Source organism: Siphateles boraxobius, unplaced genomic scaffold, assembly GCF_051911475.1.
Source record: "Siphateles boraxobius isolate OS27281-9 unplaced genomic scaffold, OSU_SipBor_1 22, whole genome shotgun sequence".
NCBI lineage: Eukaryota > Metazoa > Chordata > Actinopteri > Cypriniformes > Leuciscidae > Siphateles > Siphateles boraxobius.
In genome coordinates, this window is record NW_027508833.1 from 18,697,504 (window position 1) to 18,711,360 (window position 13,857).

Consider the following 13,857-nt stretch of genomic DNA (forward strand, 5'->3'; position numbering starts at 1 on the left):
CGTTTGTGACATTTTTATACAAAGAGGTTCATGCACGCATGTTTTCTTAGTGAAATTACATTAGCAATTATCCCGAGTATTGGTTAAAAACTAGATTTTTTTTTTTAAAGAATACATGATTTTTGTTTTTTCATTTCGTTTTTAGAAATAATTTATTCTCTTTCGTATTTTTCTTTTTTGCATTATTTTATGTCCAGCAATGCATGCCCAATAACTTCAATCATACCTGAAATAAAATAGAAATAGATGCTATTTTGAATTTGATTAAATTCTTTAATAGGCTGTCTGCTCTCAAAGCCAGCTTTTGGCTAAGCCCGTCTGGTTTTGACTTGATGTTGGTAAAAGACCAAGAGAAAATCCAAGTCTAACACACGCGCAGCCTCAAAGACCCGCTTCATAAAAGATCCGATCTCGTTTTAAATGGGATTTTAAACAATATCATAGAGAGGCCAAATCATCTTTTTGTGGAGCGTAACCTACATGATGGGCCCGTGAACCTGAACAGATTTGACTTTGATCATGGTATTTTGTATACACGCATTTTGGCTGAGTAGCCGTGAAATTCATTTAATTATCTTGTAATTCCCCCCCATGCGTAAATAAAATGGATAATTGACTTCAGGCTTAAGAAATCTCGATATGTGCTGCCTATATAAAATAAAGTTATATAGCTTATATTTCTGCCTTTTATTTTTAATTCAAATTAAAAAATTAAGACCAAATCTTGTTTCCAAAATTAGTGTCCGATGCGGTCAATTTATAGGCTATGATATTGAATTAGAGCTCGCGACAGAGATATTTAGCCTAATTAAAGATGGTCAAGTTATAATGTCAGTAATCGATACTGAAATTTGTAAAATAAATAAATAAATAAAAATAATAATCACTCAAAAGCATTAGAAAATACAATTGCATACGTTTTGAATATCCAACAAAATCACAGATTTAATAACATGTTTGAATAATCTAAATTTCCTTCTCTCATGCGCACGACAAGTGCATTATAAAACTGATTGCTTTATATTTTATTAACTAAAAAAAAGTGTAAATATAACAGAATTTATCTGCTTACAAAAATAAAATATGTGGGCTTGATTAATTGATATACAAATCGAAATACAACTATAAATAAAATACAAATGTAAAATATTGTACCACTGATTCTAATCATTTTATTGAAATCATTATGATCGATTATGTAGAAAACTACATTGCACCATAATCGAGTTCATGTGTCGCAGGAGTTAGCCTACAACAGGTGAAATTTGATTATGTATTTGGTCCTCAATCAAACGCTTTATCGGAAACATTGTTTTCTTGAAATAAATCTTTATGATAGAAACCATGGTCTACGTTAACTAAAAACTGGGGATAATGAAACCAAATCATTATTATTGTGCTGCTTTGAAAATCTAAGATCCAACCACCTATGCATAAATATTTAACAAATTTTTGGGAAAACCTCCAATATCAGGGTTAACGAACTCCGCATTCATTCCCTATATAATCATATAATTTAAATAATGACATGCATGGGTCTAATTTATATATGCTCTAATTTGCATGGGAATTTTATTGTTTGTAATTGGAGCAGTGATTGTACAGAGCAACATTCGAAAGGTTTTATTTCTATAACGCGACCTTTACGTTGCATTGTGCAATTATAGCGCACGTCTTTAAACGAGCCAGACTTAACATATGCGATCCGCAGGCAGTGTTCAAACTTATGTGGCATTTCGCGTTGCCCCATCAAAAGCTCTGGCGCTTTCTTCAGCCTTATGGAGCAAAATTTCGACAACAATGCAAACGGCCCTTTAGTTCAAAGCGCCCATCAGCGGGTCTACCCGTAGACCTTTCTTCTCCCTCTTTTCATTCTGAGTTTGGAAAAGCACTACAGGGCCAAGGCGCTCCTAATACCTTCTGATGGGGATTGAATTAATTATCTCCAATAACACAATTGTGCTTGGCCAACGAAAAGAGCAAAGCAATACCCCTCCAGAATCACACGCACACGAAAGAAAGAAAGGGTCTTTCAAAGGGCGAGAGAGAAGAGGGAGAGATCTCTATCCGACATCAGCTTTAGAAGCAGCTGCTTTTCCATTAAAAATGATACGGGAGAAGTTTATTAGAGCTTTGTGCCCCTCTAATATGCATCGACTATGTCAGGTTGGTGGTCTCGCACTCCCCTGTTTTGTGTCATCATTATTCTACAGCAGGGGATTTGGAGAGAAACAGCCAGTTGGTTTTCTTTCGGAGTTTCATTGTGGCGGACCCAATAAACCTAGAATGCATTTCTCGTTTATATATATTTTTTGGCATATATATTTATATCGAATAATAAATACGATTAATATAAAAAATTATATGATCAGTAAGTTTGATATATGTTTTCACATTGCTTTAACTCATCAAAATTAGTTCAGCAATTTTAATTTTAAGTTATACAAGATTCAACTCATTTTTAAAGCCAGTTTAATGGAATTTAAGTTTAAATGATTTAAACATCCAAGTTGATTGTACTTAAAAATTTAAGGCAGTTTTTTTACAGTAGCCCTAGCCTATAAAATATATATAATTTATTACTCAATGGCTATTTACAGGTTTTAAGAATAAAGCATTTGAAAGATTAATGCAAAAAAAGCCTTACCATGAAATTCCACTTAGGCCTATGTATTATGATAGCAAATAAGAAGATTCATAGGCAATGGCAAACTGGCCTAAACAAATATTTATACACTGTAAAAAAACATTCATGATTTGTTATGACAATATTTTTTTCTTTTATCAAATCAACTCATTTTTTTCCTTTATCAAATCAACTTTGACAATTTATATGGTTCAGATAACATAACATTTTGGGTTTTTGTTGATTAAACCAATCTCCTTCATCATATTAACTCAATTTGTTTATTTCAATGAACACAAAATTAAGACATCCATGTTATTTAGGCTACTATTTTAAGTTAAACCAAAAATATTTTTTTTGCAGTGTAGCCTATTATTAGCCACACATATAGATTTAAAGTTATGTATCTCAGTCAATTTGATGGTTATCCGATTCAATAATGCATCATTTTAACATCAAAACCAACACACATTTATCAGCTCGATTAGAACCTGGGAAAAAATAACTAACTATATTTGTATAAATAAACAACTATGAGAAGGAGAGAAGCACACAGAGAAAAAGAGAGATCTTGAAATAGTTGGTGTCGTTATAGCAACCGGATCAGTGGTGCTTTTCTCTGAGGGTCATTCAATATGTGCAGCCGAAACACGGTTTTAATTAAAGCGTATAAAAGTTTTTTTGTAAGTCGATGATCACGCACACTGAATTTGGGGGGTGGTAATGGGGCATTTCACTCCACATGCCACAATAAACACAGACTCGAGGCTCCACAGCCACATATCAAACAAGTCACTTAAAACACGCACACCTCAAACAAATCATTTAAGAATGCACATCTCAAAACAAAAGTTTTCGTCTCGAGGAAAAAAAAAGTTGCACCATCAAAGGGCAAGTGTTGCCCATAGGGATGTGTGGGGACACCCAGGTTGTGCCATCTCCACGGTAACCTATAGGAGGAAAATCGACAAGCTTGTCCTGGTGTCTGCGTTTATTTGAGGGGAGGGACACTCAGCGGCACGTCTGGCCTAAACAGCCTTTTCTTTATTCACCGCTGCATCTAACATATTTCTGATTACATAATCGATCAGGCTGAAGAACAGCTCTGCTGAAGGACGGACAGGGAAAGACAACATAAACCATGCTTATATAATTGTTTGGGGTATCTAGTTGTTGGTAAAGGTCGACAGATCTCTTTAGCCCATTTTATGTGTGTAAATTATCAGCATGCAAAGGGACTCACATCAAAGAATTCAAAGAATCATCAGAGTAAAAAAAAAAAGTATTTTATATAGGTATTTTAGTAAATATTTTTTTTAATAAACAGATCTGTCATTCCCACAATATACTGTATATCTGATTTTGTTCTTCAGAAAAATATTTTTGTGTTTTTTTTTAACTAAATATTCAGGTTATGAATTTAAATGGTTTTAACAATAAACAACATACATTTAAGAACATATTAAGAAGTATTGGAATTAAATAATAATTCCAAATATTTAAGATATTCAACTTGAATTAAAAAGCATTATTTACAGGTTTGATAGTTATGTTTAGACAAACATGTTTTTGTTGTTTTGAAATCATTTTAATAAGAAAAAAACACCTATATATATATATATATATATATATATATATATATATATATATATATATATATATATATTTGTCATCAAAAAGACTTGTTTCAAATGAATTCAATTAAAGAATAAAAAAACATTTTGGGGTCATGTAAACCAATTAAACAAATAAACGATATTCTCTATAAGTGGACTGCACAATTTGATTTGATTATTTGTAATAATTTGATGGATCTATTTGATACTTTCTATTTTCAATATCTAATTGATACGGACAAAATAAATGTATCATCAAACAACACTGAACAAGCTTTTCATGTTCATAAATACTGATTGTGTTGATTGATACACAGTATACTGTTGTTTTAACTCCCTTTATTAATTTAGGAAAAAAATTCAAATATCTATAGTCTATAAACAAATTCAATAAAATAAAATAAAAATCCCAGCTTGGTCCAAAAATAGCTGGCTTCATATGGAGAAAAAAGAAGTGTCAGTACCTCACAAAAGTAATTGTCCAATCAAATTTCCCTTGTTTAACCAGACTTAACGTCACACTGTAAGTAAAAATCGACCGAAAGGAGAAGAAAGAAAACCTTTGGATTAGTAGAAAAACTACTGGCAGCAGTAGTTTCATTGGTGACTGCGGAGAGAATGTGGTTAAACATTTACGATGGCGTTTCTGAGCATGGGCTGGAATGAGAACAGGGCTGAGAGAAAGGACGCCACTCCAGCCTGTGTTTGCCCAGGCCAGGCTTCGGCTGTTTGCTCAGAGTTAAACGCTTCAGCCTGGTCACCAGATGTGGCCGTCTGCTAGGGTCGCCCGACGGCCAGTCAGTCAGATGACTTTTCGGACGCTGCCAGTGCCCACTTTCTTCCGTAACACCTCCACCAACCGCTCCAACCTGAGAAAGGGAAAGGAGAAATATGTGAGTAAGTGTGTAAATGAAAGAAGAGGAAGACAAATGCAGGCCAGCTCTTGGCTGTTTTCTTCTCACACAAGGGCGCTCTTTGAGGAACGGAAAGATACGGAGAATGGATGTAGACACTTCTTAAAGTGGGTGAGACATCCATGCTGGTGTCAATGCCCAAATCCTCCAAATATCCGCCTGCCTTTACTCCGGCAAACAGAAGCCCATGTGTGGTGTCATGTGATTGGTCGGGGTGAGTAAACCTGTGCTTATGAGGGTGATGATCCCAGATACTCTGTGGAAATGGAGGGAGATCTAGATGGGTGAAGGGATTCTTTGGGAGCAAATGAATAATGGGGAATGAGAAAAGACCTGCTTCTCTCCATCCAAACAAATGCTGGTTCTGCTTCAAAAAGACACTCTTCTGAATCTCTGACATTACTTAAAATGATGTGATAAGATGGAAAATGATGTGATGATAAAAATAAAAAACAATGAAATCAGACCTTTTAAAATATATAACAAAATAAATTGAAAGTCAGTTACAATACCTAAAATGATTTGAATTAGATTGTTTAATTTATATATATTATTAGCTTGAATATATATAAAAAAATCATATATACAGTACATGTGTGTGTGTGTGTGTATATATGTGTGATTAAAATACATTAAATATAAATTAAATGTCAACAAATCTCAAATTAAAGGTGAAAGACAAAATGAAAACTGTGCATAATTTTCAATTTCTATTAATATAAATTATATAAATAAAAGTAGATTACAATTATATTATTAGCTTGAATATTATAAAAATAACACACACACACACACACACACAACACACACACACACACACACACACACACACACACACACACACACACACACACACACACACACACACACACACACACACACACACACACACACACACACACACACACACACACACACACACACACATATATGATTAAAATAAATTAAATATAAATTGAATGTAAGCAAATCTCGAACTAAAAGGTGAAAGACAAAATGAAAACTGTATGCAATTTTTAATGTGACTGCTTTATTTTATACAAAGCATAAATGAACTAACTAGATAAGTGACTGCATTCACTTTTTTTTCCTATTCTCAATAATATTCCGAGCCATTTTTTCAGTACTTACTCAGTGATCTAAAACCCAGACTTGGAAGTTAAAAATGAAATTAATTAATTATATAAATAAACATAATGCACAACAATAGCAGTAAGGTTGTAGAGAACTCAGGATTGTTAAATCCAAACATTTTTAAATAACAAACAAACTAGGTATTCACAATAAAATTGAGTTCAAGCAGGCTTACAACAACAAAGCGAGCGCTAAAAACAGAACAGCTCTATCAGAGCTGATAAGATGTGCTTAGCATACCCAGTGCTAATATTGTGAGGTTTCTCAGTCTTATCAAGTGAGCATATGGGAGCGGTCTGACCCAAGCCTTACTCCTGCCGAAGTCTCCACCTGTTTTCCCGTACAGAGATATCGAAGAGCAGCCGCAGGACCATATGTATTTCTCAGAGGCTCTGTGGCCAAGAGAAACGCGTCACGTTGGAAGGAAAGGGGGAATGATGAGGGGGAGGGGATGGTTCAAAACCACAGACTAATATTTATAAAAGGTCATTGTTGCTAAATGAACAGGCCACGCACACAAGCATATATACATAGACAAGCAAACAGCCTTCATATCACACATACACACAAACATGCAGACAGACACCACAAAACTGTCTCTCTCTTGCCTCCATAAACATGCACGGAAACACCTTTGCCCCTTGTGTGCAAATTTTTAGCGGTTTAAATATATTCATTAGCCTCCCTGTCATGTTTGCACAATTAACAGGTCTGCCTTTTTCCGTGGCAGGATCTCCAAGGTGTGCCTGCGGGCTGGGGAGGATTTGGTGAACACTGTTTGCAGAGAGTGGCCGTAAACCCAAACATACACGCGAGGGAAGAGCCGGCAAAAGCGCAAATCCCTATTAAGAATTCACAGAGTCGCAAAACCAACAATTCCAGCTCAAATAACACAGAGTAAACAGCAGCCGTGCATAAATTCTAAACAACAGCACGCTTTATGTATGGCACGACAACATATCCGTGTTTCAATGCAAAAAAAAGATCCTGTTTGTAATCTATAATTATCCCACGACCAATGCCTGACAAAAACCCTAACATGAAAGATCTTGCTTATAACTCCAGCGAACTATAGATGGATTTTTAGCATTGCACAGGAAGAATGGCACAAACAAACAAAAAAAAAGGGCCACTGAGGAGGGTCAGCCCTCGCTGTGCCAGACAGAAGAGCCTGCGAGACTGCACCGTGATGGGACACACAAGCCGCAGCCCATTTGTGGGCCGTCGGGCCAATGAAAAGGTCCTTTGTGTGCTTCTCATGGCCAAATTTGATTCAGCAGGTCATTAGACATTCAGCTCAGCTCCTCCGTCAATGGGCCTGCAGGAACGGCACTCAGGTGCCACATTCTGACCCGGCGCTGGGCTTCCTCCTCCCCTGGAGGCCGATCGCATCACCCCTGCATTCTTCTCACAGCCGTGCGACGAGGCCCACGTCAGAGCGGCTTCCCACAGGCCGCCCGGAGCCTGGAGAGTGCAGGGCATCCATCTGAATGTCAGCTAGCGGTCAGGTGTGACCGGTGCTGTTCCCTTCGCCTACTGCGGACAATCCCAGTTATGTATGCATGTAGATGCTCACACTCATGTTATCCTTTGCTCTATAAGAAAAAAATTGCAGTCACCTCAACCCTAAACATCATTATTGCGAGGACTCACTGTAAAAAAAGAAAGTAGTAAAAGTTGTTCCAAATTCTGTCACATTTACTCACCCCATTATTTATTGGGGGACTTTTGAATGATATTTTTTGAATAATCTTCACATACTTTTGCATACAGCTAATAATGCATATTCAACTAAATATTGTAACTTTACGGCTTGTCACTGGGACTACCCTCAAAGGGATGTCGTTGTACCTTATTTACCCCTGAATGGTTCAGTAGTACCGTAAGGTACACTTTATTGCCAAAAGTATTGGGACACCCCTCCAAATCATTGAATTCAGATGTTCCAATCACTCCATGGCCACAGTTGTATAAAAGACTGCTTCTACAAACATTTGTGAAATAATGAGTCGCTCTCAGAAGCTCAGTGAATTCAAGCGTGGTACCAGGATAAGTTGCCATCTTTGCAATAAGTCCATTCATGAAATTTCTATTTCTATTACACGGTCAACTGTTTGTGGCATAACAAAGTGGGAGCAATTGGGAACAACAACTACTCAGCCACGAAGTGGTAGGCCACGTAAAATCACAGAACAGGGTCAGCGCATGCTGAGGCGCACAGTGCGCAGAGGTCTTTCTGCAGTCAATAGCTACAGACCTCCAAACTTCGTGTGGCCTTTAGATTAGCTCAACAGTGCGTAGAGAGCTTCATGGAATGGGTTTCCATGGCTGAGCAGCTGCATCCAATTCTTACATCACCAAGTGCAATGCAAAGCGACGGATGTAGTGGTGTAAAGCACGCCGCCACTGGACTCTAGAGCAGTGGAGACGTGTTCTCTGGAGTGACGAATCACGCTTCTCTGTCTGGCAATCTGATGGATGAGTCTGGGTTTGGCGGATGCCAGGAGAACTGTACTTGCCTGACTGCATTGTGCCAAGTGTAAAGTTTGGTGGAGGGGGGATTATGGTGTAGGGTTGTTTTCAGGGGTTGGGCTTGGCCCCTTATTTCCAGGAAGTCTTAATGCTTCAGCATACCAAGACATTTTTGACAATTTCATGCTCCCAACTTTGTGGGAACAGTTTGGGGAAGCCCCCTTCCTGTTCCAACATGACTGCGCACCAGTGCACAAAGCAAAGTCTCATCAAGTGAGCGAGTCTGGTGTGGAGGAACTTGACTGGCCTGCACAGAGTCCTGAACTCAACCCGATAGAACACCTTTGGGATGAATTAGAGTGGAGACTGCAAGCCAGGCCTCCTCGTCCAACATCAGTGCCTGACCTCATAAATGCGCTTCTAGAAGAATGGTCAAAAATTCCCATTAACACACTCCTAAACCTTGAGGAAAGCCTTCCCAGAGGAGAAGCTGTTATAGCTGCTAAGGGTGTGCCAACTCCATATTAAAACCCTATGGATCAGGAATGGGATGTCATTAAAGTTCATGTGCATGTAAAGGCAGTCCTACCAAAACTTTTGACAATATAGTGTATATATTACTACTTTAAAGTACTAATATGCACCTTTTAAGGGTAGATCATGTACAAAGTTGTCCTTTTAAAGATTCTCCCCCAGTGGCAGAATATAGATACAGATATAATTTTTGCACAAAAAAAAAAAAAAGATTTTCTGAGTGTACACAGATATCAAGCTCTTAGATAGACAAAAAATATATCATTGCATAGATTCAGAAGTCTTGGAATATGGCGCACAAGTCATTCGGACTACTTTAATAATGCTGTTTTTGGAGCTTTACAGCGATGGTCATTATAAACTGCCCTTGTACAAAAACAGAGCTTTTCATAATTTCCTATATAATATATACTATTCAACAACAACAACAACAACATATAGGCTTGAAACGACGTGAGGTGGAGTAAATATTGACTGAATTTTGTCTTTGGGCGAAGTATTCTTTTAAATGGACAGTTCACCAAAACTTTTGATCATTTATTCACTCTCACGTAGTTCAAAAAGCTGTTTGACTTCTGAGAAGAAAAATGTCTCAATGTTTTTTTTTGCCTATGCAATTAAAGTCAGTTCAATTCCAACATTAGTCAAAATATCTTCTTTTGTGTTCCACAGAAGAGAGTAAGTCATGAGGGTGAATAAATGATGAGAGCATGATATTTTTTGGAATATTCCTTTAAGAAATTATTTGGCACTAAGTCAGAGCCTCAAGCAATAAATATAGCATGCTGATTCTCAGAATACATAACTGGTAACTTGTTAACTTCCAGTAATACTACACAGAGTCTCTTCCAGTAGCCCTGCACAGGGGTGAAATGAGAAGTTGGACTCAAATGCTGATTACAGTAGTGACTCACACATCTGAAGCTTGCACTGTGGACGCCACATGGTCAGTACACAAACAAGCTACTCTGACACACACTTGCTGTCTAGGTAAGGACAGTAGCACCGATCAAAGCAAAGTGCATTGTGGGATTTAGAGTTTCATGTCATGCAGCAGAGGCTGCGTGATCTTTCCTCTGTAAATGGAAACCCTTTTAGAGAGGCATGTGTAAACAGTGCACTAAAGTTCTCTCATTGTGATGGGGTGGTGGGGGGTTCTCTCTGTGTTTTGAGCACCCCCTCAGCTCAGCATCTCCACCCCCTTTGGTTAATTCATCATGTAAATAGATCAGCAGGCCAGCCTGTGTTTGCTTTACGTGGGGAGCCCCCTATGTGAGCGAGACAAGAGGGAGAGAGAGAGAGAATATCTACCAGACAACCAGTTTTTATAAATGTATATAACAGATCAGGAGACCAAGGTTAGGGAGACAGAGAGAACAGGCTTTAAGAACGTCCAGGTGCAGGAACATCTCCCAACAGGAAGAGCTCACCTGAAAATTATTGAACGCAAAATTGTAATTTTTGAAGAATGTTCATGCTCTTTTCATTGGAATGAAAGTGAGTAGGAACAGACACTGTCAAGCTCCAAAAATGACCAAAACGATCAATACAAGTATCATAAAATGAGTCCAAATGAGTCATGTGAATTATGGACATAGTGCACGAGTCATATGGACTACTTTTGTAATGCTTTTTTTGTCATTTGACAGCATCTATTCTGTACTCATTCACTGACACTCTTTGGAAAAGAGCAGCATGAACATTCTGGATAACATCTCTTTTTGTGTTTCACAGAAAAAAAGTCATACAAGTTTACAACGTGGAACTAATGAAGGGTTAGTACAAAATTGTCAACGAGTGAACTAACTTTTCTAAGAACCCAAATTAAAATAAATGAATTAAAAGTCAGTCTTAACAGTCTTCAGTGTCACATGATTTGGTGCTCAATAATTAATAATGGTCCTTATTATCAATGTTAGAAACAGTATTTGCTGTTTAATATTTTTGTGGACTTTTTTCAGGATTGTTTGATGAATAGAAAGAACAGTTTTTGTAAATGTCCTTACTTTCACTTTAGATCTATTTAATAATAATAATAATAATAATAATAATAATAATAATAATAATAATAATAATAACAATATATGTCATGATTCCTGTCTTGTGTTCCCCTTTTCATGTGTGGACTTTTGTTGTTTCCTGTTTTGTGCCATGTTTTGTAGTCCTTTGTAGTTTTTCTTGTTTATTAGTCTTCTCAGGTGTCTCTGATTAACCACGCCCCCTTGTTATCTTGTTTAGCTTGTTTGCCTTTGTATTTAAGCCCAGTGTCTAGTTCAGTCTTTTTGAGTTCTTAATGTTGTGATGTTGTATGTTGTTTGTCCCGAGTCCTGTTCCCGAGTCTGTCCTGTTCCCGAGTCTGTCCTGTTCCCGAGTCTGTCCTGTTCCCGAGTCTGTCCTGTTCCCGAGTCTGTCCTGTTCCCGAGTCTGAGTCTGTCAAGTTTTGAGTTTATTTAAATAAATACTACTGCACGTGGATCCTGCTTCCTCCCAGGTTTCAACCGCATCGCTACAATATATATATATATATATATATAAATAATGATGTCTTTACTTTCATTTTAGATCTATTTAATATATAATGGGTAGTGTAATTTTACCAGCATTGCCCAGCACGGCTCATGTCACTGCAAAACAAAACAAATTACATAGAAATGTCATGTTGGCGCGTTATTTAAGCGGACTTTGCTCCTCCAATGAGCATGAGCAATACATGAGTGGAGCGTTTGCATGGGCCAGGAGCAACTGAGCTCCGCACATACATATAGAGGAATATTGAGCAGAACGTCACACCATGCAGTGATAACGGCTAGATCGAGAGTGAAACCTGATGATGAACACTGAGAGGTTCATATTTTCGGTGGCCGAAATTTCAGTGCATCCCTAATATATATATATATATATATATATATATATATATATATATATATCTAAACCTTGCGACCAGCAGTGCACATGTCTGTACCCACCTCTGAACTTTTTCATTGGCCTCCCTCTCTCTCTCCTGGGCCAAACACAGTTGGGTCTGAGCACTCTGATGCTCTGATGTCAGTTGCTGCAGACGGTACAGCAGGGGCTGAATCTGGCTCTGGCTTTGGTTTGAGGTGACCGGACTGTCCGGACAGGTCTCATCAGCCTGATGCTGCAGCACACTGAAAACACAAAAACAGTTTTGACAAGTGTAATTAGTGAAATAGTGAGTGATTGATTGGATGTATCAACTTGGATCATTAAAAGAAGTGTTAGCGCACTTTATATCAGTATTGAAAAAAATCATCCCCAACAAAAGTTGTTGCAGTCGAGCACATTTTTTTTAGTCTGCTCAAGCTGTCTTGTAAAAAGCATTATAACACCCCTTTAAATACATTAAAAGGGCTACATGTAAGTTTTTTATTTTATTTTGTTATTGAAGGGAAAGCACGCAGCACATAATTACATATTCATCTAACCGTCGATATATATTATGCACATTTTCCCCTGCACTAAGTGGAAAAAAGTGGAACAAGTGCACAGATTATGCATAGTCCAAGGTTTAACTTATACAATAAACAGCAAAACAAAATCTTTAATCATTAATCTACATTTTATCAACAAAACAAACATTCTGACAAATGCAGGGCCAAAATAGTTTGATTGTTTATGAATTCAATAATATGAACTAATATTAACTGAATTTGTGACTGTTTACTTCCAGGTAATATCCATTTTAATCCATATAAAAAAAGAACAAACCACATATCTTTGTTGTCCATCACAAACTTCAATAGTTCTTCGGGAAAGACAATAATCAAAATTACAAGAACAAGAACAGTATTACGGCTGAGTGACGGTGTAGCATCAGGCTCATGTTTCATAAACCAGGAGGAAAAATGCCAAAGGTCAAATTTCTAACACAAATATGAAACTTGACCCAGACCAAGAGAGTGCATGCTTGCAGTTTACCTGGAGGTGTGGAATCATAACTCTATATCAATAGACACATCTAATATTCAAATGGAATGTCAGCGCAAGAAACGATATCTGGGGCTAATAATTCCTCGGAATGTCAGTGGAATATATTAGCGCTCTCACAGCGCTGCATCCAACTGGAGGTGAAATTCAGACAGGTGTTTTTCAACGAGGCGTGAGATAACGAAGGTGAAAATAAAAACAGAGGGGAGAAGGCCAAGAATGAGAGATACATATCAGTCTAACTAACGTGCATGAGTGTAGATTGTGCCAAGGAAACCCTGAGCTCCCATGAATCATTCAATGTTGAAATGTCACTAATTGTCACATTGAGCTAACACAAAAACAAATCAACTTCTTTAGAAAAGAGGAGTTGAGGAAATAAATATTTCTAATGAAACATAACGGTGCTTGCATGTGCAAAACAATTCCACCACAAAGGTAGATTGTTGCCAGCAATATCTACACATGGCATTTATGGTTCAAGTGATTATGCTCAAAAACAAAACAAAAAGCCTAGAACTTTCATGCCAATGTGCAAAGATGGCAGCAAGCGTGTTGTTTGCTTTCAGAGCTGCATGCGCCAGTCAAACAATTGCCATTGTGATGAATAGAA

At 37.4% G+C, this 13,857-nt stretch overlaps 1 protein-coding gene across 3 annotated transcripts in view; it reads right to left on the reverse strand.

Moving 5' to 3' along the window:
- Window positions 1-4,564: 4,564 nt before the first annotated feature.
- Window positions 4,565-13,857, reverse strand: part of mipol1 (mirror-image polydactyly 1) — a 103,920-nt gene continuing 94,627 nt past the window's right edge. For all 3 annotated transcript variants that reach the window (XM_077238952.1, XM_077238951.1, XM_077238950.1), the window contains 2 exons: window positions 12,263-12,445; window positions 4,565-5,111 (listed from right to left, as the gene is read on the reverse strand). In XM_077238952.1, coding sequence (XP_077095067.1) covers window positions 5,045-5,111; window positions 12,263-12,445 — 250 coding nt within the window. In that variant the 3' untranslated portion in view covers window positions 4,565-5,044. The remainder of the gene's footprint in view (window positions 5,112-12,262; window positions 12,446-13,857) is intronic.